The sequence below is a fragment of the Salmo trutta genome, chromosome 1 (assembly GCF_901001165.1).
Source record: "Salmo trutta chromosome 1, fSalTru1.1, whole genome shotgun sequence".
In the NCBI taxonomy this organism is placed as follows: Eukaryota; Metazoa; Chordata; class Actinopteri; order Salmoniformes; family Salmonidae; genus Salmo; species Salmo trutta.
The window spans coordinates 79,697,516-79,718,812 of record NC_042957.1 but is presented as its reverse complement, the minus strand read 5'-3'; the positions used below and the strand labels follow the sequence as shown (position 1 = coordinate 79,718,812).

Below are 21,297 nucleotides of genomic sequence, written 5' to 3'. Positions count from 1 at the left end.
ACCTCTGTGTTTTACCATCACCTCACACCCTGTTTCAGCTAGCCTCTGTGTTTTACCATCACCTCTCACCCCGTTTCAGCTAGCCTCTGTGTTTTACCATCACCTCTACCCTGTTTCAGCTAGCCTCTGTGTTTTACCATCACCTCACACCCTGTTTCAGCTAGCCTCTGTGTTTTACCATCACCTCTCACCCCGTTTCAGCTAGCCTCTGTGTTTTACCATCACCTCTACCCTGTTTCAGCTAGCCTCTGTGTTTTACAATCACCTCTACCCCGTTTCAGCTAGCCTCTGTGTTTTACAGTCACCCCGATTCTTGTGTTATGGTCTCAGTTCTGTGCCAATAACTCAGAGGTGTTTGTAATGCACTTTTCTCTGCTTTCTTTGTGTGTGTGTGTGTGTGCGTGTGTGTGTGTGTGTGTGTGTGTGTGTGTGTGTGTGTGTGTCAGTTCTGTGCCAACGACCCAGAGGTGTTTGTCCAGGCATGTCTACTGGCTCAGGACTACTGTGATGCTATCGATCTCAACCTGGGATGCCCACAGATGATCGCCAAGAGAGGTACTAACTAACCAACCCTGAAGCCCCACTCAGAGACAGAGAGAGAGAAACCCTGATTAAAAAAAACAGTGGTTTTCAATTAGGTTAAGCGTGCTGTATGTATGAGGTCAATTTGTTTCTAACTGGCTTATTTCTGACGAAGGGCACTACGGAGTCTTCCTACAGGATGAGTGGGAGCTGCTGGAGAAGATGGGTGAGTTTGAACAGAGAGAGAAAAGAGGGAGAGAGTTGGAGAGGTAGAACGAAAATATAGTATGCTATGTTTTACCTGTCTGGAATGGTGTCATGCTATGTTTTACCTGTCTGGAATGGTGTCATGCTATGTTTTACCTGTCTGGAATGGTGTCATGCTGCGTTTTACCTGTCTGGAAGGGTGTCATGCTGCGTTTTACCTGTCTGGAAGGGTGTCATGCTGCGTTTTACCTGTCTGGAAGGGTGTCATGCTATGTTTTACCTGTCTGGAATGGTGTCATGCTATGTTTTACCTGTCTGGAATGGTGTCATGCTGCGTTTTACCTGTCTGGAATGGTGTCATGCTGCGTTTTACCTGTCTGGAAGGGTGTCATGCTGCGTTTTACCTGTCTGGAAGGGTGTCATGCTGCGTTTTACCTGTCTGGAATGGTGTCATGCTGCGTTTTACCTGTCTGGAATGGTGTCATGCTGCGTTTTACCTGTCTGGAATGGTGTCATGCTGCGTTTTACCTGTCTGGAAGGGTGTCATGCTGCGTTTTACCTGTCTGGAAGGGTGTCATGCTGCGTTTTACCTGTCTGGAAGGGTGTCATGCTGCGTTTTACCTGTCTGGAAGGGTGTCATGCTACGTTTTACCTGTCTGGAAGGGTGTCATGCTGCGTTTTACCTGTCTGGAATGTGTCATGCTGCGTTTTACCTGTCTGGAATGGTGTCATGCTGCGTTTTACCTGTCTGGAATGGTGTCATGCTGCGTTTTACCTGTCTGGAATGTTCTGTACATCATAAGCACTCAGTCTTTACTAGATAATTAGTAGAGAAAAAATTGTCAAATTAGTTTTTTGGGGGAGTTTAGGGTTCTATATGTTTTCAGAAGATGGGCAGGGACTCTGCTATCCTAGTTTCAGGGGGAAGTTTGTTCCACCATTGGGGTGCCAGGAGAGAGAAGAGCTTTGACTGGGCTGAGTGGGAGCTGTGGGGTGGGTAGGGTCAAGAGACCAGAGGTGGCAGAACGGAGTACTCCGGTTGGGGTGTAGAGTTTGAGCATAGCCTGAAGGTAGTGAGGGGCAGTTCCTCTTGCTGTTCCGTAGGCAAACACCAGGGTCTTGAAGATAATGCGTGCTTCGACTGGAAGCCATTGGAGTGTGCGGAGGAGCGGGCTGCGGCATTCTGGATAAGTTGCAGGGGTTTGATGGCACAAGCTGGGAGGCCAGCCAACAGAGAGTTGCAGTGGTCCAGACGACAAGTGCCTGGATTAGGACCTGTGCCATTTCCTGTGTGAGGAAGGGTTGTACTCTATGGATGTTGTAGAGCTTGACCCTGCAGGACAGAGTCACTGCTTTGATGTTTGCAGAAAACAACAGGGTGTTGTCTAGTGTCCTGCCAAGGTTCTTTGCACTCTGGGATGGGAACACCATGGAGTTGTCAACTGTGATGGAGAGGTCTTGGAGCAGGCAGGCCTTTCCCGGGAGGAAGAGCAGCTCCGTCTTGTCGAGGTTGAGCTTGAGGTGGTGGGCCGACATCCAAGCTGAGGTATCTGCCAGGCACGCAGAGATGAGTGTCAGAAGGGGGAAGGTGAAAAGTAGTTGAGTGTCATCCACATAGTATTGATAAGAGAGACCATGTGAGGATATGACGGAGCTGAGTGACTTGGTGTATAGAGAGAAGAGGAGAGGGCCTAGAACGGAGCCCTGGGGGACACCAGTAGTAAGAGCATATGGTGCAGACACAGATCCTCTCCACGTCACCTGGTCTCAATGTTTTTTAGCTCTTAGGAAACTTTGCAGTATTTTGTTTTTTATGTATTATTTCTTACATTGTTAGCCCAGAAAATGTTTTGTCTTATTACATACAGCCGGGCCATATATTTTTTAATTCCTTTACTTAGATGTGTGTGTATTGGGTATATTTTGTGGACTTGTTAGATATTACTGCACTGTCGGAGCTAGAAACACAAGCATTTCACTACACCCGCAATAACATCTGCTAAACACGTGTATGTGACCAATAACATTTGATTTGATTTAAGCTAGCCAGTATTTTCTCTCTGTTTCTCCTTCGTGAAGCTAGCCAGTATTTTCTCTCTGTTTCTCCTTCGTGAAGCTAGCCAGTATTTTCTCTCTGTTTCTCCTTCGTGAAGCTAGCCAGTATTTTCTCTCTGTTTCTCCATCGTGAAGCTAGCCAGTCTTTTCTCTCTGTTTCCCCTTAGTGAAGCTAGCCAGTCTTTTCTCTCTGTTTCCCCTTAGTGAAGCTAGCCAATGAGAAGATCTCTGTTCCCATCACCTGTAAGATCCGTGTGTTTAACAAGATGGAGGAGACTGTTCAGTACGCTCAGATGCTGGAGAAGGCTGGCTGCCAGGTAGGAAACATCACACACACAAGTATTTCATTTTGATCTTCTATGAAACATTACCTAAAATAAACCAGATTATATTTAGAGGTGCTTGGTCTATCTGGGTGATGTTTTCTCTCGCCTGAATGATCTGAATCTAGGATTACAGGGACTCTCCGCAACTATATTCAATGTGCGGGACAGAATTGAGGCTATGATTAAGAAGTTGGAGCTCTTCTCTGTCTGCATTAACAAGGACAACACACAGGTCTTTACATCATTATGAATTTTTTGTGTTCAAATGAACTCAAACTTACGGACAATGTCACATTTTTTTATTATTTATTCATTTTATTTCACCTTTATTTAACCAGGTAGGCTAGTAGAGAACAAGTCCTTTATTTAACCAGGTAGGCTAGTTGAGAACAAGTCCTTTATTTAAACAGGTAGGTAAGTTGAGAACAAGTTCTCATTTACAACTGCGACCTGGCCAAGATAAAGCAAAGCAGTGTGACACAGACAACAACACAGAGTTACACATGGAATAAACAAACAAGACAATAACACAATAAACAAATCAATGATACAGTAGAAAAAAATAAAGTCTATATACAGTGTGATGCAAAACGCATGAGGAGGTAGGCAATAAATAGGCCATAGGAGCGAATAATTACAATTTAGCAGATTAACACTGGAGTGATAAATGAGCAGATAAAGATGTGCATGTAGAGATACTGGTGTGCAAAAGAGCAGAAAGTAAATAAAATAAAAACAGTGTGGGGATGAGGTAGGTAGATTGGGTGGACAATGTACAGATGGGCTATGTACAGCTGCAGCGATCAGTTAGCTGCTCAGATAGCTGATGTTTAAAGTTGGTGAGGGAAATAAAAGTCTCCAGCTTCAGCGATTTTTGCAATTCGTTCCAGTCACTGGCAGCAGAGAACTGGAAGGAAAGGCATCCAAAGGAGGTGTTGGCTTTGGGGATGATCAGTGAGATATACCTGCTGGAGCGCGTGCTACAAGTGGGTGTTGTTATGGTGACCAGTGAGCTGAGATAAGTCGGAGCTTTACCTAGCATAGACTTATAGATGACCTGGAGCCAGTGGGTCTGGCGACGAATATGTAGCGAGGGCCAGCCGACTAGAGCATACAGGTCGCAGTGGTGGGTGGTATAAGGTGATTTGGTAACAAAACAGATGGCACTGTGATAGACTGCATCCAGTTTGCTGAGTAGAATATTGGAAGCTATTTTGTAGATGACATCGCCGAAGTCGAGGATCGGTAGGATAGTCAGTTTTACGAGGGTATGTTTGGCGGCGTGAGTGAAGGAGGCTTTGTTGCGAAATAGAAAGCCGATTCTAGATTTAATTTTGGATTGGAGATGTTTAATATGAGTCTGGAAGGAGAGTTTACAGTCTAACCAGACACCTAGGTATTTGTAGTGGTCCACATATTCTAGGTCAGAAGCGTCCAGGGTGGTGATGCTAGTTGGGCGGTGTGATATAGCGAAGGACCTGAGTGAGTTGGGTGTGTACTTTCCCGAAACGGATGGCAAACAACTGGATTCGTTATCCCTATTATGCCCTGCCTCCAGTCCACTTACCCATATCTGAACAAGAGAACCTCATCGAATGTTCCTCGTAGTACTGCAGTGTCACCCATGCTGTCTCTCTCCATAGCAACACAGACACACTCATTTTATTTCATTTGAATTTAACCAGGTAGGCAGTCTTTTCATTCAGACCTCTCCATCTCTGTCTCAGCTGCTGACCGTTCACGGTCGGACCAAGGACCAGAAAGGACCCGCGACAGGCATCGCTAGCTGGGGACACATCACGGCTGTACGGTAAGCAGACTACACTGCAGTTCCCTACAGTTAAATAAAGACTACAGAGAAGAACCAATATTATGTTTCTCCAACAAACATTGAGATTGTCAGTTGGAGACAGTTTGTGTAGTCTAGTAGGTCTCTGCTGTGTAGTTGGAGACAGTTTGTGTAGTCTAGTAGGTCTCTGCTGTGTAGTTGGAGACAGTTTGTGTAGTCTAGTAGGTCTCTGCTGTGTAGTTGGAGACAGTTTGTGTAGTCTAGTAGGTCTCTGCTGTGTAGTTGGAGACAGTTTGTGTAGTCTAGTAGGTCTCTGCTGTGTAGTTGGAGACAGTTTGTGTAGTCTAGTAGGGCTCCAAGAAGTTCCTTCACAGGAAAACATTCTATTATATTCTACTGTACAGTACTCTCTTCTGTTGTCACATAGCTGATCATGTGACTGTATTGGGTTTATTAATCAGTCACTCTCTCTCTGTTTGTTGTTGCTATAGGAACGCTGTTAACATCCCTGTGTTCGCTAACGGTAACATCCAACACCTGAGTGATGTGGAGCAGTGTATGGAGGAGACTGGAGTACAGGGGGTGATGAGTGCAGGTACACACACACACACACACACACACACCTCTGCCGCACCTTGACTAATTAGTCACCCAACAGTCATAACACCTACTAATTTGTGTGTGTGGTTCTTTCTGTGTGTGTGGTTCTTTCTGTGTGTGTGGTTCTTTCTGTGTGTTTCTCTCTTTCTCTGTGTGTGTTTCCAGAGGGGAACCTCCATAACCCAGCTCTGTTTGAGGGTCTCAGCCCTCCTGTATGGGAGATGGCTGAGGAGTATCTAGAGGTGGTCAGTCAGTACCCTCCCTGTACCCTGTCCTATGTCAGAGCACACCTCTTCAAGCTCTGGCACCACACGTATGTAACACACACACACACACTCAGTACTTCACTATCGCCACAATCTGTGTGTGTGTTTATTTGTTAGTGTTTCTCCAGACTGCAGATCCACAAGGACCTGAGAGAGGAGCTGGCTAAGGTGAAGAACCTGCAGGGGCTGACAGAGGTCAGCAGACAACTCAGACTACGCTGCCAGGTACCAAGGGTTAGGGTTAGCTACGCTGCCAGGTACCAAGGGTTAGGGTTAGCTATGCTGCCAGGTACCAAGGGTTAGGGTTAGCTACGCTGCCAGGTACCAAGGGTTAGGGTTAGCTACGCTGCCAGGTACCAAGGGTTAGGGTTAGCTACGTTGGCAGGTACCAAGGGTTAGGGTTAGCTACGCTGCCAGGTACCAAGGGTTAGGGTTAGCTACGCTGCCAGGTACCAAGGGTTAGGGTTAGCTACGCTGCCAGGTACCAAGGGTTAGGGTTAGCTACGCTGCCAGGTACCAAGGGTTAGGGTTAGCTACGCTGCCAGGTACCAAGGGTTAGGGTTAGCTACGCTGCCAGGTACCAAGGGTTAGCTACGCTGCCAGGTACCAAGGGTTAGCTACGCTGCCTGGTACCAAGGGTTAGCTACGCTGCCTGGTACCAAGGGTTAGGGTTAGCTATGCTGCCAGGTACCAAGGTTTAGGGTTAGCTATGCTGCCAGGTACCAAGGTTTAGGGTTAGCTATGCTGCCAGGTACCAAGGTTTAGGGTTAGCTACGCTGTCAGGTACCAAGGGTTAGGGTTAGCTACGCTGCCAGGTACCAAGGGTTAGGGTTAGCTACGCTGCCAGGTACCAAGGGTTAGGGTTAGCTATGCTGCCAGGTACCAAGGGTTAGGGTTAGCTACGCTGCCAGGTACCAAGGGTTAGGGTTAGCTACGCTGCCAGGTACCAAGGGTTAGGGTTAGCTACGCTGCCAGGTACCAAGGGTTAGGGTTAGCTACGCTGCCAGGTACCAAGGGTTAGCTACGCTGCCTGGTACCAAGGGTTAGGGTTAGCTATGCTGCCAGGTACCAAGGTTTAGGGTTAGCTATGCTGCCAGGTACCAAGGTTTAGGGTTAGCTACGCTGCCAGGTACCACGGGTTAGGGTTAGCTACGCTGTCAGGTACCAAGGGTTAGGGTTAGCTACGCTGCCAGGTACCAAGGGTTAGGGTTAGCTACGCTGCCAGGTACCAAGGGTTAGGGTTAGCTACGCTGCCAGGTACCAAGGGTTAGGGTTAGCTACGCTGCCAGGTACCAAGGGTTAGGGTTAGCTACGCTGCCTGGTACCAAGGGTTAGGGTTAGCTACGCTGCCAGGTACCAAGGTTTAGGGTTAGCTATGCTGCCAGGTACCAAGGTTTAGGGTTAGCTACGCTGTCAGGTACCACGGGTTAGGGTTAGCTACGCTGTCAGGTACCACGGGTTAGGGTTAGCTACGCTGCCAGGTACCAAGGGTTAGGGTTAGCTACGCTGCCAGGTACCAAGGGTTAGGGTTAGCTATGCTGCCAGGTACCAAGGGTTAGGGTTAGCTACGCTGCCAGGTACCACGGGTTAGGGTTAGCTACGCTGCCAGGTACCAAGGTTTAGGGTTAGCTATGCTGCCAGGTACCAAGGTTTAGGGTTAGCTACGCTGCCAGGTACCAAGGTTTAGGGTTAGCTACGCTGCCAGGTACCAAGGGTTAGGGTTAGCTACGCTGCCAGGTACCAAGGGTTAGGGTTAGCTACGCTGCCAGGTACCAAGGGTTAGGGTTAGCTACACTGTCAGGTACCAAGGGTTAGGGTTAACTACACTGCCAGGTACCACGGGTTAGCTACGCTGCCAGGTACCAAGGTTTAGGGTTAGCTACGCTGCCAGGTACCAAGGGTTAGGGTTAGCTACGCTGCCAGTTACCAAGGGTTAGGGTTAGCTACGCTGCCAGGTACCACGGGTTAGGGTTAGCTACACTGCCAGGTACCAAGGTTTAGGGTTAGCTATGCTGCCAGGTACCAAGGTTTAGGGTTAGCTACGCTGCCAGGTACCAAGGTTTAGGGTTAGCTACGCTGCCAGGTACCAAGGTTTAGGGTTAGCTACGCTGCCAGGTACCACGGGTTAGGGTTAGCTACGCTGTCAGGTACCAAGGGTTAGGGTTAGCTACGCTGCCAGGTACCAAGGGTTAGGGTTAGCTACGCTGCCAGGTACCAAGGGTTAGGGTTAGCTATGCTGCCAGGTACCAAGGGTTAGGGTTAGCTACGCTGCCAGGTACCACGGGTTAGGGTTAGCTACACTGCCAGGTACCAAGGTTTAGGGTTAGCTACGCTGCCAGGTACCAAGGTTTAGGGTTAGCTACGCTGCCAGGTACCAAGGGTTAGGGTTAGCTACACTGTCAGGTACCAAGGGTTAGGGTTAACTACACTGCCAGGTACCACGGGTTAGCTACGCTGCCAGGTACCAAGGTTTAGGGTTAGCTACGCTGCCAGGTACCAAGGGTTAGGGTTAGCTACGCTGTCAGGTACCAAGGGTTAGGGTTAGCTACACTGCCAGGTACCAAGGGTTAGCTACGCTGCCTGGTACCAAGGGTTAGGGTTAGCTATGCTGCCAGGTACCAAGGTTTAGGGTTAGCTATGCTGCCAGGTACCAAGGTTTAGGGTTAGCTACGCTGCCAGGTACCAAGGTTTAGGGTTAGCTACACTGCCAGGTACCTAGGGTTAGCTACGCTGCCAGGTACCAAGGTTTAGGGTTGGCTATGCTGCCAGGTACCAAGGTTTAGGGTTAGCTACGCTGCCAGGTACCAAGGTTTAGGGTTAGCTATGCTGCCAGGTACCAAGGTTTAGGGTTAGCTACGCTGCCAGGTACCAAGGGTTAGGGTTAGCTATGCTGCCAGGTACCAAGGTTTAGGGTTAGCTACGCTGCCAGGTACCAAGGGTTAGGGTTAGCTACGCTGCCAGGTACCAAGGGTTAGGGTTAGCTACGCTGCCAGGTACCAATGGTTAGGGTTAGCTATGCTGCCAGATACCAAGGTTTAGGGTTAGCTACGCTGCCAGGTACCAAGGGTTAGGGTTAGCTACGCTGCCAGGTACCAATGGTTAGCTATGCTGCCAGGTACCAAGGGTTAGCTATGCTGCCAGGTACCAAGGTTTAGGGTTAGCTACGCTGCCAGGTACCAAGGGTTAGGGTTAGCTACGCTGCCAGGTACCAAGGGTTAGGGTTAGCTACGCTGCCAGGTACCAAGGGTTAGGGTTAGCTACGCTGCCAGGTACCAAGGGTTAGGGTTAACTATGCTGCCAGGTACCAAGGGTTAGGGTTAGCTATGCTGCCAGGTACCAAGGGTTAGGGTTAGCTATGCTGCCAGGTACCAAGGGTTAGCTATGCTGCCAGGTACCAAGGGTTAGGGTTAGCTACACTGCCAGGTACCAAGGGTTAGGCTTAGCTACACTGCCAGGTACCAAGGGTTAGCTACGCTGCCAGGTACCAAGGGTTAGGGTTAGCTATGCTGCCAGGTACCAAGGGTTAGGGTTAGCTATGCTGCCAGGTACCAAGGGTTAGGGTTAGCTACGCTGCCAGGTACCAAGGGTTAGGGTTAGCTATGCTGCCAGGTACCAAGGTTTAGGGTTAGCTACGCTGCCAGGTACCAAGGTTTAGGGTTAGCTACGCTGCCAGGTACCAAGGTTTAGGGTTAGCTACGCTGCCAGGTACCAAGGTTTAGGGTTAGCTACGCTGCCAGGTACCAAGGGTTAGGGTTAGCTACGCTGCCAGGTACCAAGGGTTAGGGTTAGCTACGCTGCCAGGTACCAAGGTTTAGGGTTAGCTATGCTGCCAGGTACCTAGGGTTAGCTACGCTGCCAGGTACCAAGGTTTAGGTTTAGCTACGCTGTCAGGTACCAAGGTTTAGGGTTAGCTACGCTGCCAGGTACCAAGGGTTAGGGTTAGCTACGCTGCCAGGTACCAAGGTTTAGGGTTAGCTATGCTGCCAGGTACCTAGGGTTAGCTACGCTGCCAGGTACCAAGGTTTAGGTTTAGCTACGCTGTCAGGTAACAAGGGATCATTTTGTTTTTCACCTTTCCTTCCCTCCTCCCCAAAATGTTTTACTCCTTTTTAGTTTCTCTTCCTCACCAATTGCTCCTCCTCTTTTTCCCCTCTTCTCCCCCCTCCCCCTCTTCTCCCTCTTCTCCCCCCTCCCCCTCTTCTCCCTCCTCCCAACACAGCTAGATGATGACACTGGTTCTTTTTTCATTTGTTTAACCACTGCAGGAGGAGATAACCAATGGAGGAGAGGAGGCGGGGCAGGTGGTTGGGCTGCCATTCCCTCATTGGATCTGCCAGCCGTACGTCAGACCAGTGTGAGTGACAATTTCCTGTTGAGAATCCTAACTTGAGATCTGTGTACATTCTTTTACTAAAGATTTGTGTGTATTAGGTAGTTGTTGTGGAGTTGTTAGATTACATGTTAGATATTACTGCACTGTCGGAACTAGAAACACAAGCATTTCACTACACTCGCATTAACATCTGCTGACCATGTGTATGTGACCAATACAATTTAATTTGATTAGAAGATCAAAGTCATCAGTCCACACACATAGAAACCGTAACATGTTGACATGACAATGAACATTGTTCCTGCCAGGCCGAAGGATCCGGTTGCTAACAGTAACGGTACGGAGGTGAAGGCAGTGCGTCACAAGAGGGCGTTGTCACTAGAGGACTCGGACGGGGCGAGCGATGCCCTCTCCAAAAACAAACAGAAGAAGAAAGCCAGAAACCCCCACAAGAACTTCTGTCCCGAGCAGAAACGTGAGTAATTTTTCCTCGTAGTATTGCAGTCACCTATGCTCTCTCTCTCCAGTCTAATATAGCCGTGGTATATTGGCCATATACCACAAACCCCCAAGGTGTCTTATTGTTATTATAAACTGGTTACCAACGTAATTAGGGCAGTGAAACTAAATGTTTTGTCATACCCGTGGTGTACGGTCTTCCCTGTGGCTCAGTTGGTAGAGCATGATGTTTGCAACGCCAGGGTTGTGGGTTCGATTCCCACGGGGGGCCAGTACAAAAAAAAACAAAAAAAATGCATGAAATGAAATGTATGCATTCACTACCGTATGTCGCTCTGGATAAGAGTGTCTGCTAAATGACTAAAATGTTTAAAAAAAAATGATAAACCACAGCTGTCAGCCAATCAGCATTCAGGGCTCGAACCACCGAGTGTATGACATAACATTTGTTTAAACTGCTCTAATTACGTTGGTAACCAATTTATAATAGCAATAAGGCACCTTGGGAGCTCGTGATATATGGCCGATATACCACGGCTAAGGGCTGTGTCCAGGCACTCAGCGTTGCGTCGTGCTTAAGAACAGCCCTTAGCCGTGGTATATGTTTTGTCATACCCGTGGTATGCGGTCTGATATACCACGGCTGTCAGCCAATCAGCATTCAGGGCTGGAACCACCCAGTTTCTAATGCTACAGAATCTACAGAGCCTCAGCCTACACAAACAGTCCTGATGATAACCTCTGTTTTACCCCTGTTTTCTCTGCAGCAAAGTACATCAAGTGTGAGCAGTGTGGAAATCCAAAGGTGAGTGGAGGAGCGACCTCTTCACCCTGTTCCTCATTACCATGTGTAGCGACCTCTTCACCCTGTTCCTCATTACCATGTGTAGCGACCTCTTCACCCTGTTCCTCATTACCATGTGTAGCGACCTCTTCACCCTGTTCCTCATTACCATGTGTAGCGACCTCTTCACCCTGTTCCTCATTACCATGTGTAGCGACCTCTTCACCCTGTTCCTCATTACCATGTGTAGCGACCTCTTCACCCTGTTCCTCATTACCATGTGTAGGATGAGAGAGCGTCACTCACCAGATTCCTCAATACAGATGAAGTTTAGCCCTGGCCTAAGAAACGTTCAATGGAGAACCTGTCCTAACTGACTGTGTATAGTAGTGTTACGTATGCAGGTCAGATTCTTAGGAGCAAGAAGCAGAACTGCCATGTCTGTTGGCGCAATTTTGTACTTCCAGGGCCCTAACCTGTCTCTCCCCCCTCTCCAGGTCCCTAACCTGTCTCTCCCCCCTCTCCAGGTCCCTAACCTGTCTCTCCCCCCTCGCCAGGGCCCTAACCTGTCTCTCCCCCCTCTCCAGGGCCCTAACCTGTCTCTCCCCCCTCTCCAGGGCCCTAACCTGTCTCTCCCCCCCCCTCCAGGGCCCTAACCTGTCTCTCCCCCCTCGCCAGGGCCCTAACCTGTCTCTCCCCCCTCGCCAGGGCCCTAACCTGTCTCTCCCCCCTCGCCAGGGCCCTAACCTGTCTCTCCCCCCTCGCCAGGGCCCTAACAACCTGTCTCTCCCCCCTCGCCAGGGCCCTAACAACCTGTCTCTCCCCCCTCGCCAGGGCCCTAACCCCCTCTCTCTCTCTCTTTTTGTAGGGTAATCAGTGTGTATTCAACCTGTGTCGAGGCTGCTGTAAAAAGAAGGCCTACAAGGAGGTGGCAGACTGCCCAAGTGAGTCCACACACACACACACACACACACAGCTATCTTTCTCAGATATATCATGTATTTCCTCTCGTCTGGTTTACAGGTCATGGGCTGAAGTTCAAGACCAAGGCAGAGAAACAGAAGTCAGAGCGGGAAGAAGAGGGAAAGAGCAGAGGATTACAGGAGGAGGGAGGATTGTTGAACGGGACCCCCAGCACCCCCACAGACCCCCACAGAGGACAGACTGTGGCCTGAGACATGGACAAACAGGGACATAGACATCCATTCATACGTAGAGCAGTACACACACCAGGATGTGAGAAACCTTATCCATCAACAGTATACAGAGACACAAGAACGTATTGTAAGGAACACACGTGTGCATCCATACGGTCTCATACTCACCACTGTCCTCCATTGCTGCTGTGCTGATCTGGCTTTGTTGGGGTTTCACCACTACGCCCTCCTCCTACCTGACTGACTGGAGGAGTCTTCCTGGACTAGCTCCACTGGGACTGATGTAATGGGGAGTCTTCCTGGACTAGCTCCACTGGGACTGATGTAATGGGGAGTCTTCCTGGACTAGCTCCACTGGGACTGATGTAATGGACTAATTTCTCTCTTGGACTTTAGCATAACAAGTTAGCTTTGAAGTCAATGGGAGATTCACCCCAAAACGTCCAGTTACATGTGGGGCTTTCTAGTTGGTCCACAGCTGTTTCTGGAAGGAGGAAAAGCTCATGGAGTTGTAATAGTACTATCCCAGTGCTGCTCAATCTCTACATTTATTTGTCTTTTGGTTGTGGTCAATAATGGGACTATTTCCTGGTGATCTTTGTCATGTTTTTCCCCTGAACTAGAATGATATTTTATCAACTGACTGTCAGAATGGTGACTCTCTGTCCAACAGTAGTCAGTCCGTTTTTTATCAAGCTCCTAGTCTTAATGTGTACCTGTGTGATGTGTAGGGCTTGGAGTTGTTTTTTCTAGACCTGACTCCAGAAAGTATTTTAGGGAAGGGATGCTGATCTGAGATCTGTTCAATATAATCATATTCATTATTCATCATTGTTGGGGCGGCAGATAGCCTAGTGGTTAGAGCGTTGGGCCAGTAACCGAAAGGTAGCTAGATCGAATCCCCGAGCTGACAAGGTACAAATCTGTCGTTCTGCCCCTTGACAAGGCAGTTAACCCACCGTTCCTAGACCGTCATTGTAAATAACAATTTGTTCTTAACTGACTTGCCAAGTTAAATAAAATAATAATGATCTGAGATCTGTCCATATAGGTCTTATTCATTATGATCTGAAAGGCTAAACTGATCCTAGATCAGCACTCCTACTCTGAGACGCTTGGTGGATACGGGCCCTGGTCCGGCCATGTGGTAAAACTCCTGGTCATTCTGATCTGTAACAGCCAGGGGTGTGTTTATGGTGCATTCATGACAAGTCGGAAATTTTAAACTTCAAGTTAAAATGAACTTAAGTTATTTGCGTAGAGCTTCCTATTTGTTGAATCTGATACTTTCCAAGTGGGAAATCTTTCTTCAAGTTTCCAAGTTGTCTTGAACACACCATTACTAGGAACAAAACAGAGGGGGGCTACCTGAATTTGTCCAATAGAAACTCTTGTTTTTGTTGCAAAACGTTTTCCATTATGAAATTGTTTTGCTACGGTTTGCATAAATGAATACACCCCAGGTGAGAAGTCAATGCCAAATCACACTGGAAACTATTTATCACTTCAAATAATATATAAATGATTTACAGAGTCATATTTGGTTTTAATTTCTCTTTGTGATGGTTTTATTTATTTGATGGTGGTTGGGGGTTACTTGCATTGAGTTCAGTGCCTTCTGGTAGACATAACACTTGGCCTATCCAGTCATATGAACTTGAGGTTAAATAAATGGATGTGACAAGTGAGAAATGGTGCATTTGATATTTCTCTCTTAACTATGGTTTCTCCGTTCATACATTTTGGGCCAAAATGAGCCCTTTTGACAACTTTTGGATTTTCTGCTGAATATAAAACTGACACCATCTTGTCTTTTTACTGTGGTTTCTGGATTTATTTTGAAATTAAATAAATCTATGGGAAAATAATCCCCATCGCAAGTAGTAGATTCAATTACCATCTTGCATGCTTTCATATAAATATCTGCTAGGTAAAGCCCCGCCTTATCTCAGCTCACTGGTCACCACAGCAACGCCCACCCGTAGAACGCGCTCCAGCAGGTCGCCTTTCCTTCCAGTTCTCTGCTGCCAATGACTGGAACGAATTGCAAAAATCACTGAAGCTGGAGTCTTATATCTCCCTCTCTAACTTTAAGCACCTTTTCTTTTGTTATTGACTGCACGTTTGTTTTATGTGTAACTCTGTGTTTTTGTTGCACTGCTTTGCTTTATCTTGGCCAGGTCGCAGTTGTGAATGAGAACTTGTTCTCAACTGGCCTACCTGGATGGATAAATAAATGTAAAAGAGGACTTTTATTTTGAAAGTCGTGAATATCAGACGTGGCGTCATTCCGAAAAGGAAGCTGAAATCCCACGCTCGTCGCGTTTTTATCAATGTAAATTTAAGCAAATTAGAACAGAAAGTTTTGGTGGACTTTTGGCTAAACATTCTAGCAAAAAAAGGTCAAACGCATCCAAATTGATAAAACGAACTGTCCGACGTTTATTGCCCCCGAAATGTCCAAACTACAGTGGTTAACCTCTTCCTCGCGGAGCGGCTAACCGCGGCTAATATAGAGATCTTTGGGGCCGTGGAAAAAACGATACTTGAGTATCAGGAAGAGATTATCCGTTTGAGACAGGAGAACAGTCGCCTACGGCGTAATAACGCGGTGATCCAACGAGAGAAGTTATCAGACCCCCAGCAGCAGCTCACGTTCTCCGTCTCTGAAGAGGTTCTCCTGGACTTGGAGGATCAGCACTGTGGGCAGAGCCAGAGGTGGAGCGCCAGTCTGGGGAAAGAGGCCCCAGAACCCAGACAGAGAAGGAACAGGATTGCATGACCAGTCAGGAGGAAGCACAGCTTCAACAACTGGAGTTTGCTATCAAATTGACTCCTGTCTATTGTGTGGAAAATGACTATCAGGACCAACCTCAGCCCTGACACCATGACCAGCCACAGACTGTATCAGGACCAACCTCAGCCCTGACACCATGACCAGCCACAGCCCTGACACAGACTGTATCAGTACACCATGACCAGCTACAGACTGTATCAGGACCAACCTCAGCCCTTACACCATGACCAGCCACAGACTGTATCAGTACACCATGACCAGCTACAGACTGTATCAGGACCAACCTCAGCCCTGACACCATGACCAGCTACAGACTGTATCAGGACCAACCTCAGCCCTGACACCATGACCAGCTACAGACTGTATCAGGACCAACCTCAGCCCTTACACCATGACCAGCCACAGACTGTATCAGTACACCATGACCAGCTACAGACTGTATCAGGACCAACCTCAGCCCTGACACCATGACCAGCTACAGACTGTATCAGGACCAACCTCAGCCCTGACACCATGACCAGCTACAGACTGTATCAGGACCAACCTCAGCCCTGACACCATGACCAGCCACAGACTGTATCAGGACCAACCTCAGCCCTGACACCATGACCAGCCACAGACTGTATCAGGACCAACCTCAGCCCTGACACCATGACCAGCCACAGACTGTATGAGGACCAACCTCAGCCCTTACACCATGACCAGCTACAGACTGTATCAGGACCAACCTCAGCCCTGACACCATGACCAGCCACAGACTGTGGAGCTTCTGTCTCAGATCAAACCACAAGCTAATGAAGTAAAATGTAATACAGACTGCACTTCATGGGAGAAACGAGGCCAAGATGGGTATAAATACCTTATCACCCAGCCACACAACAATTCCACCAGCTCACCATGTTGACAACCCAGTACCCCCAGCCCTGGTCCTCCAGTACCCCCAGCAGTGTTTCCCAACCCTGTTCATCCAGTACCCCCAACAGTACAGTTTAGTTGTATCCCTGGTCCTCCAGTACCCCCAACAGTACAGTTTAGTTGTATCCCTGGTCCTCCAGTACCCCCAACAGTACAGTTTAGTTGTATCCCTGGTCCTCCAGTACCCCCAACAGTACAGTTTAGTTGTATCCCTGGTCCTCCAGTACCCCAACAGTACAGTTTAGTTGTATCCCTGGTCCTCCAGTACCCCAACAGTACAGTTTAGTTGTATCCCTGGTCCTCCAGTACCCCAACAGTACAGTTTAGTTGTATCCCTGGACAAACACACCTCATTCAACTCATTGAGGCTTGATGATTAGTTGACCAGTTGAATCAGGTGTGCTTGTCCAGGGTTACAATAATAATGTGTTCTGTTGGTGATACTGGAGGACCAGGGTTGGGCTGTTGGTGATACTGGAGGACCAGGGTTGGGCTGTTGGTGGTACTGGAGGACCAGGGTTGGGCTGTTGGTGGTACTGGAGGACCAGGGTTGGGCTGTTGGTGGTACTGGAGGACCAGGGTTGGTGGTACTGGAGGACCAGGGTTGGTGGTACTGGGTTGGGCCGTTGGTGGTACTGGAGGACCAGGGTTGGGCCGTTGGTGGTACTGGAGGACCAGGGTTGGGCCGTTGGTGGTACTGGAGGACCAGGGTTGGGCCGTTGGTGGTACTGGAGGACCAGGGTTGGGCCGTTGGGGGTACTGGAGGACCAGGGTTGGGCCGTTGGGGGTACTGGAGGACCAGGGTTGGGCCGTTGGGGGTACTGGAGGACCAGGGTTGGGCTGTTGGTGGTACTGGAGGACCAGGGTTGGGCTGTTGGTGGTACTGGAGGACCAGGGTTGGTGGTACTGGAGGACCAGGGTTGGGCTGTTGGTGGTACTGGAGGACCAGGGTTGGAACCACTGCGCTAGATTACCTTAACGTAATTGCGGTATCAGGAATCTGTGGCTGTATTGGAAACTTATCTAAACACCAGCAAAGAAAGAGTCAGTCTCATTTTGTATGCATCTTTATTAAAAGCTTGTGTTTTTCCCTCCCAATGTGTAATCAATGTTTGTCACCAGGTACAGAGCAAAGTGCATCTCTTTACAAAGAACCAGCCAGCTACAGATGGAAGTACCTCGTCTCTCCCAAAACGTTCATTTCTTTTAACTTCATTTGAGTAACAAGGTGTTGTTGGGTCTCCTGTCAACAGACATCGTATTTTCATTGTGTTTGTTCTCGTCTTCTCTCCCACCAGGAAACGTAGGCCCTGGTAAAAAGTAGAGCACCATAGAGAACAGGGGGCCGTTTGAGGGGACAGGGGGGCCGTTTGAGGGGACAGGGGGGCCGTTTGAGGGGACAGGGGGGCCGTTTGAGGGGACAGGGGGGCCGTTTGAGGGGACAGGGGGCCGTTTGAGGGACGCAGGTGTTTGTTTTGCTAATGTTGGGGCCATGTCACAGGCTGCTTCTCAAATGACACCATGTGCCCTACCTTTGGCCAGACTCCAGCTTAGCAGATGTAGCTTTGACTTGGCCAAAACAAGGGCACTACCTGAGGGCTGTTGTGGACAGGCACCCCACACTCCCTCTGTTCAATGTCAATGTACCAAATATCACCCTATTCCCTACATAGTGCCCTACTTTAGGGGCCCTGGTCAAAAGTAGGGCACATGGTGTCATTTGAGAATGGGGCCCTATATAGGGAGCAGAGTGCCAGACACAGCCAGCGATGGTGTCATGATGGGACGTCCCTGTCACATGGTGCTGCTCATCCTGGTTGTTTGGCTGTTGGCTGTTGTTAGCTCCCCCTGGCTGCCTTCTCTAGGAGGGGACTGAGGGAGGAAGAGGAGGGAGGTAGAGGAAGAGTGGAAGGGAGGGAGAGAAGTGAACAGATGTAGACTAACAGTGAAATGCTTACAGAGGAGAGAGAGGTGGATAAGTTGTCTCGAGGGGCCCAACAGTTGATTTCAAACGATGGACACAGTACTAAAATAATACATCACCTGATAAATGAACATGCTGACAAAAACAAGAAAAGCTCTGACGACATGTTCCAAATCAAACACTAGGTGAACTATCCAAGGTTTTCCATAAATTGAGGGATATAGAGGAAGCAGCTTAATCCCTAGGGGTCCAGTTTCCCAGACATAGATTAGTCCTGGAGTAAAACACTTCAGTGAATTATGCTTCTATTCAGGACTTAATGTGTGTCTGGGAAAGTGTCCTCAGATCCATGTCTATAGTCTAGACTAGGACCATGTAGTAACAGCTGTACCTTAATGTGTGTCTGGGAAAGTGTCCTCAGATCCATGTCTATAGTCTAGACTAGGACCATGTAGTAACAGGTGGTTACCTTAATGTGTGTCTGGGAAAGTGTCCTCAGATCCATGTCTATAGTCTAGACTAGGACCATGTAGTAACAGGTGGTTACCTTAATGTGTGTCTGGGAAAGTGTCCTCAGATCCATGTCTATAGTCTAGACTAGGACCATGTAGTAACAGCTGTACCTTAATGTGTATCTGGGAAAGTGTCCTCAGATCCATGTCTATAGTCTAGACTAGGACCATGTAGTAACAGCTGTACCTTAATGTGTATCTGGGAAAGTGTCCTCAGATCCATGTCTATAGTCTAGACTAGGACCATGTAGTAACAGCTGTACCTTAATGTGTGTCTGGGAAAGTGTCCTCAGATCCATGTCTATAGTCTAGACTAGGACCATGTAGTAACAGCTGTACCTTAATGTGTGTCTGGGAAAGTGTCCTCAGATCCATGTCTATAGTCTAGACTAGGACCATGTAGTAACAGCTGTACCTTAATGTGTATCTGGGAAAGTGTCCTCAGATCCATGTCTATAGTCTAGACTAGGACCATGTAGTAACAGCTGTACCTTGACGTGTATCTGGTTGCGCAGCACAGCAGCTCTGAGGATCAGGGCTTTGGCTCGTCTCTGGAACTCCTTGCCCATGTGGACAGACTTCTCAAACGTGTGGCTCCTCTGGTCCACGTCCCTCGCATACAGGATCTGACATCACACATACAGGAAACAGGGGAGAGACTGGTGTGTGTGTGTGTACACCTGTAGTGATAGTTGATGTGTAGAGACTCGTCTACGGCTAGTGTGTGTTACCTTGCTGTGTGAGTCTATACGTGTGTGTGTGTTACCTTGCTGTGTGAGTCTATACGTGTGTGTGTTACCTTGCTGTGTGAGTCTATACGTGTGTGTTACTTTGCTGTGTGAGTATATACGTGTGTGTGTGTGTGTGTGTTACTTTGCTGTGTGAGTCTATACGTGTGTGTGTGTGTTACCTTGCTGTGTGAGTCTATACGTGTGTGTGTGTGTGTGTTACCTTGCTGTGAGTCTATATGTGTGTGTGTGTGTTACCTTGCTGTGTGTGTGTTACCTTGCTGTGTGTGTGTGTGTTACCTTGCTGTGAGTCTATACGTGTGTGTGTTACCTTGCTGTGTGAGTCTATACGTGTGTGTGTGTGTGTGTTACCTTGCTGTGTGAGTCTATACGTGTGTGTGTGTTACCTTGCTGTGTGAGTCTATACGTGTGTGTGTGAGTCTATACGTGTGTGTGTGTGTGTGTGTGTGTGTGACCTTGCTGTGTGAGTCTATACGTGTGTGTGTGTGTGTGTGTTACCTTGCTGTGAGTCTGTGTGTTACCTTGCTGTGTGTGTGTGTGTGTTACCTTGCTGTCAGAGTCTATACGTGTGTGTGTGTGTGTGTTACCTTGCTGTGAGAGTCTATACGTGTGTGTGTGTGTGTGTTACCTTGCTGTGAGAGTCTATACGTGTGTGTGTGTGTGTGTGTGTTACCTTGCTGTGAGAGTCTATACGTGTGTGTGTGTGTGTGTGTGTGTGTGTGTGTGTGTGTGTGTGTGTGTGTGTGTGTGTGTGTGTTACCTTGCTGTGAGAGTCTATACGTGCGTTGATCAGTCCCTCCAGTATGAGCTGGGTCAGTTCATCCTCCAGATCTAACACTGTAGTGTTGAAGGACTGGGACATCTTAGTCATGTCTGCAGACACGTAGGGGCTGAAGTACTGACACACACACACACACACACACACACACACACACCAGGTTAACAACTTGGGCTGAAGTACTGACACACACACACCAGGTTAACAACTTGGGCTGAAGTACTGACACACACACACACACCAGGTTAACAACTTGGGCTGAAGTACTGACTCACACACACACACCAGGTTAACAACTTGGACTGAAGTACTGACTCACACACACACACCAGGTTAACAACTTGGGCTGAAGTACTGACTCACAACACAGGTGATGTAGGGATATGAAGGAAAGGAATCCAGGTGTAAAACTAAAACACTGCAAAGTGTGTTGTGTTATGTCATGGTGCCATGACTGTCTCACCTGTATAAGGGCTCTGTTTCTGATCTGTGTGTGTGTCTCACCTGTATAAGGGCTCTGTTTCTGATCTGTGTGTGTGTCTCACCTGTATAAGGGCTCTGTTTCTGATCTGTGTGTGTCTCACCTGTATAAGGGCTCTGTTTCTGATCTGTGTGTGTCTCACCTGTATAAGGGCTCTGTTTCTGATCTGTGTGTGTGTCTCACCTGTATAAGGGCTCTGTTTCTGATCTGTGTGTGTGTCTCACCTGTATAAGGGCTCTGTTTCTGATCTGTGTGTGTGTCTCACCTGTATAGGGCTCTGTTTCTGATCTGTGTTGTGTCTCACCTGTATAAGGGGCTCTGTTTCTGATCTGTGTGTGTGTCTCACCTGTATAAGGGCTCTGTTTCTGATCTGTGTGTGTGTCTCACCTGTATAAGGGCTCTGTTTCTGATCTGTGTGTGTGTCTCACCTGTATAAGGGCTCTGTTTCTGATCTGTGTGTGTGTCTCACCTGTATAAGGGGCTCTGTTTCTGATCTGTGTGTGGTGTCTACACCTGTATAAGGGCTCTGTTTCTGATCGTTGTGTCTCACCTGTATAGGGCTCTGTTTCTGATCTGTGTCCTCACACTGTATAAGGCTCTGTTTCTGATCTGTGGTTGTGGTCAGTTGTCTCACCTGTATAAG

At 48.2% G+C, this 21,297-nt stretch overlaps 2 protein-coding genes across 2 annotated transcripts in view; one reads left to right on the top strand and one right to left on the bottom strand.

Moving 5' to 3' along the window:
• LOC115156736 (tRNA-dihydrouridine(16/17) synthase [NAD(P)(+)]-like) overlaps window positions 1-14,303 on the top strand; it is a 15,557-nt gene extending 1,254 nt beyond the window's left edge. The window contains exons 3-14 of the mRNA XM_029704778.1: window positions 447-555; window positions 698-748; window positions 2,989-3,101; window positions 4,838-4,920; window positions 5,391-5,494; window positions 5,665-5,812; window positions 5,894-5,990; window positions 10,031-10,119; window positions 10,407-10,573; window positions 11,325-11,362; window positions 12,210-12,285; window positions 12,365-14,303. Of these exons, the coding sequence (XP_029560638.1) occupies window positions 447-555; window positions 698-748; window positions 2,989-3,101; window positions 4,838-4,920; window positions 5,391-5,494; window positions 5,665-5,812; window positions 5,894-5,990; window positions 10,031-10,119; window positions 10,407-10,573; window positions 11,325-11,362; window positions 12,210-12,285; window positions 12,365-12,516 (1,227 nt within the window). The 3' untranslated portion in view covers window positions 12,517-14,303. The remainder of the gene's footprint in view (window positions 1-446; window positions 556-697; window positions 749-2,988; window positions 3,102-4,837; window positions 4,921-5,390; window positions 5,495-5,664; window positions 5,813-5,893; window positions 5,991-10,030; window positions 10,120-10,406; window positions 10,574-11,324; window positions 11,363-12,209; window positions 12,286-12,364) is intronic.
• A 2,958-nt stretch (window positions 14,304-17,261) lies between these two features.
• Window positions 17,262-20,684, bottom strand: LOC115176551 (COP9 signalosome complex subunit 1-like). The gene is made up of 4 exons (XM_029737018.1): window positions 20,678-20,684; window positions 20,156-20,293; window positions 19,138-19,272; window positions 17,262-18,082 (listed from the first exon to the last, which is right to left on the bottom strand). Exons 2-4 carry the CDS (start codon window positions 20,264-20,266, stop codon window positions 18,005-18,007), a joined length of 324 nt encoding a protein of 107 aa, XP_029592878.1. The 5' UTR covers window positions 20,267-20,293; window positions 20,678-20,684; the 3' UTR covers window positions 17,262-18,004.
• Between the last annotated feature and the right edge of the window lie 613 nt (window positions 20,685-21,297).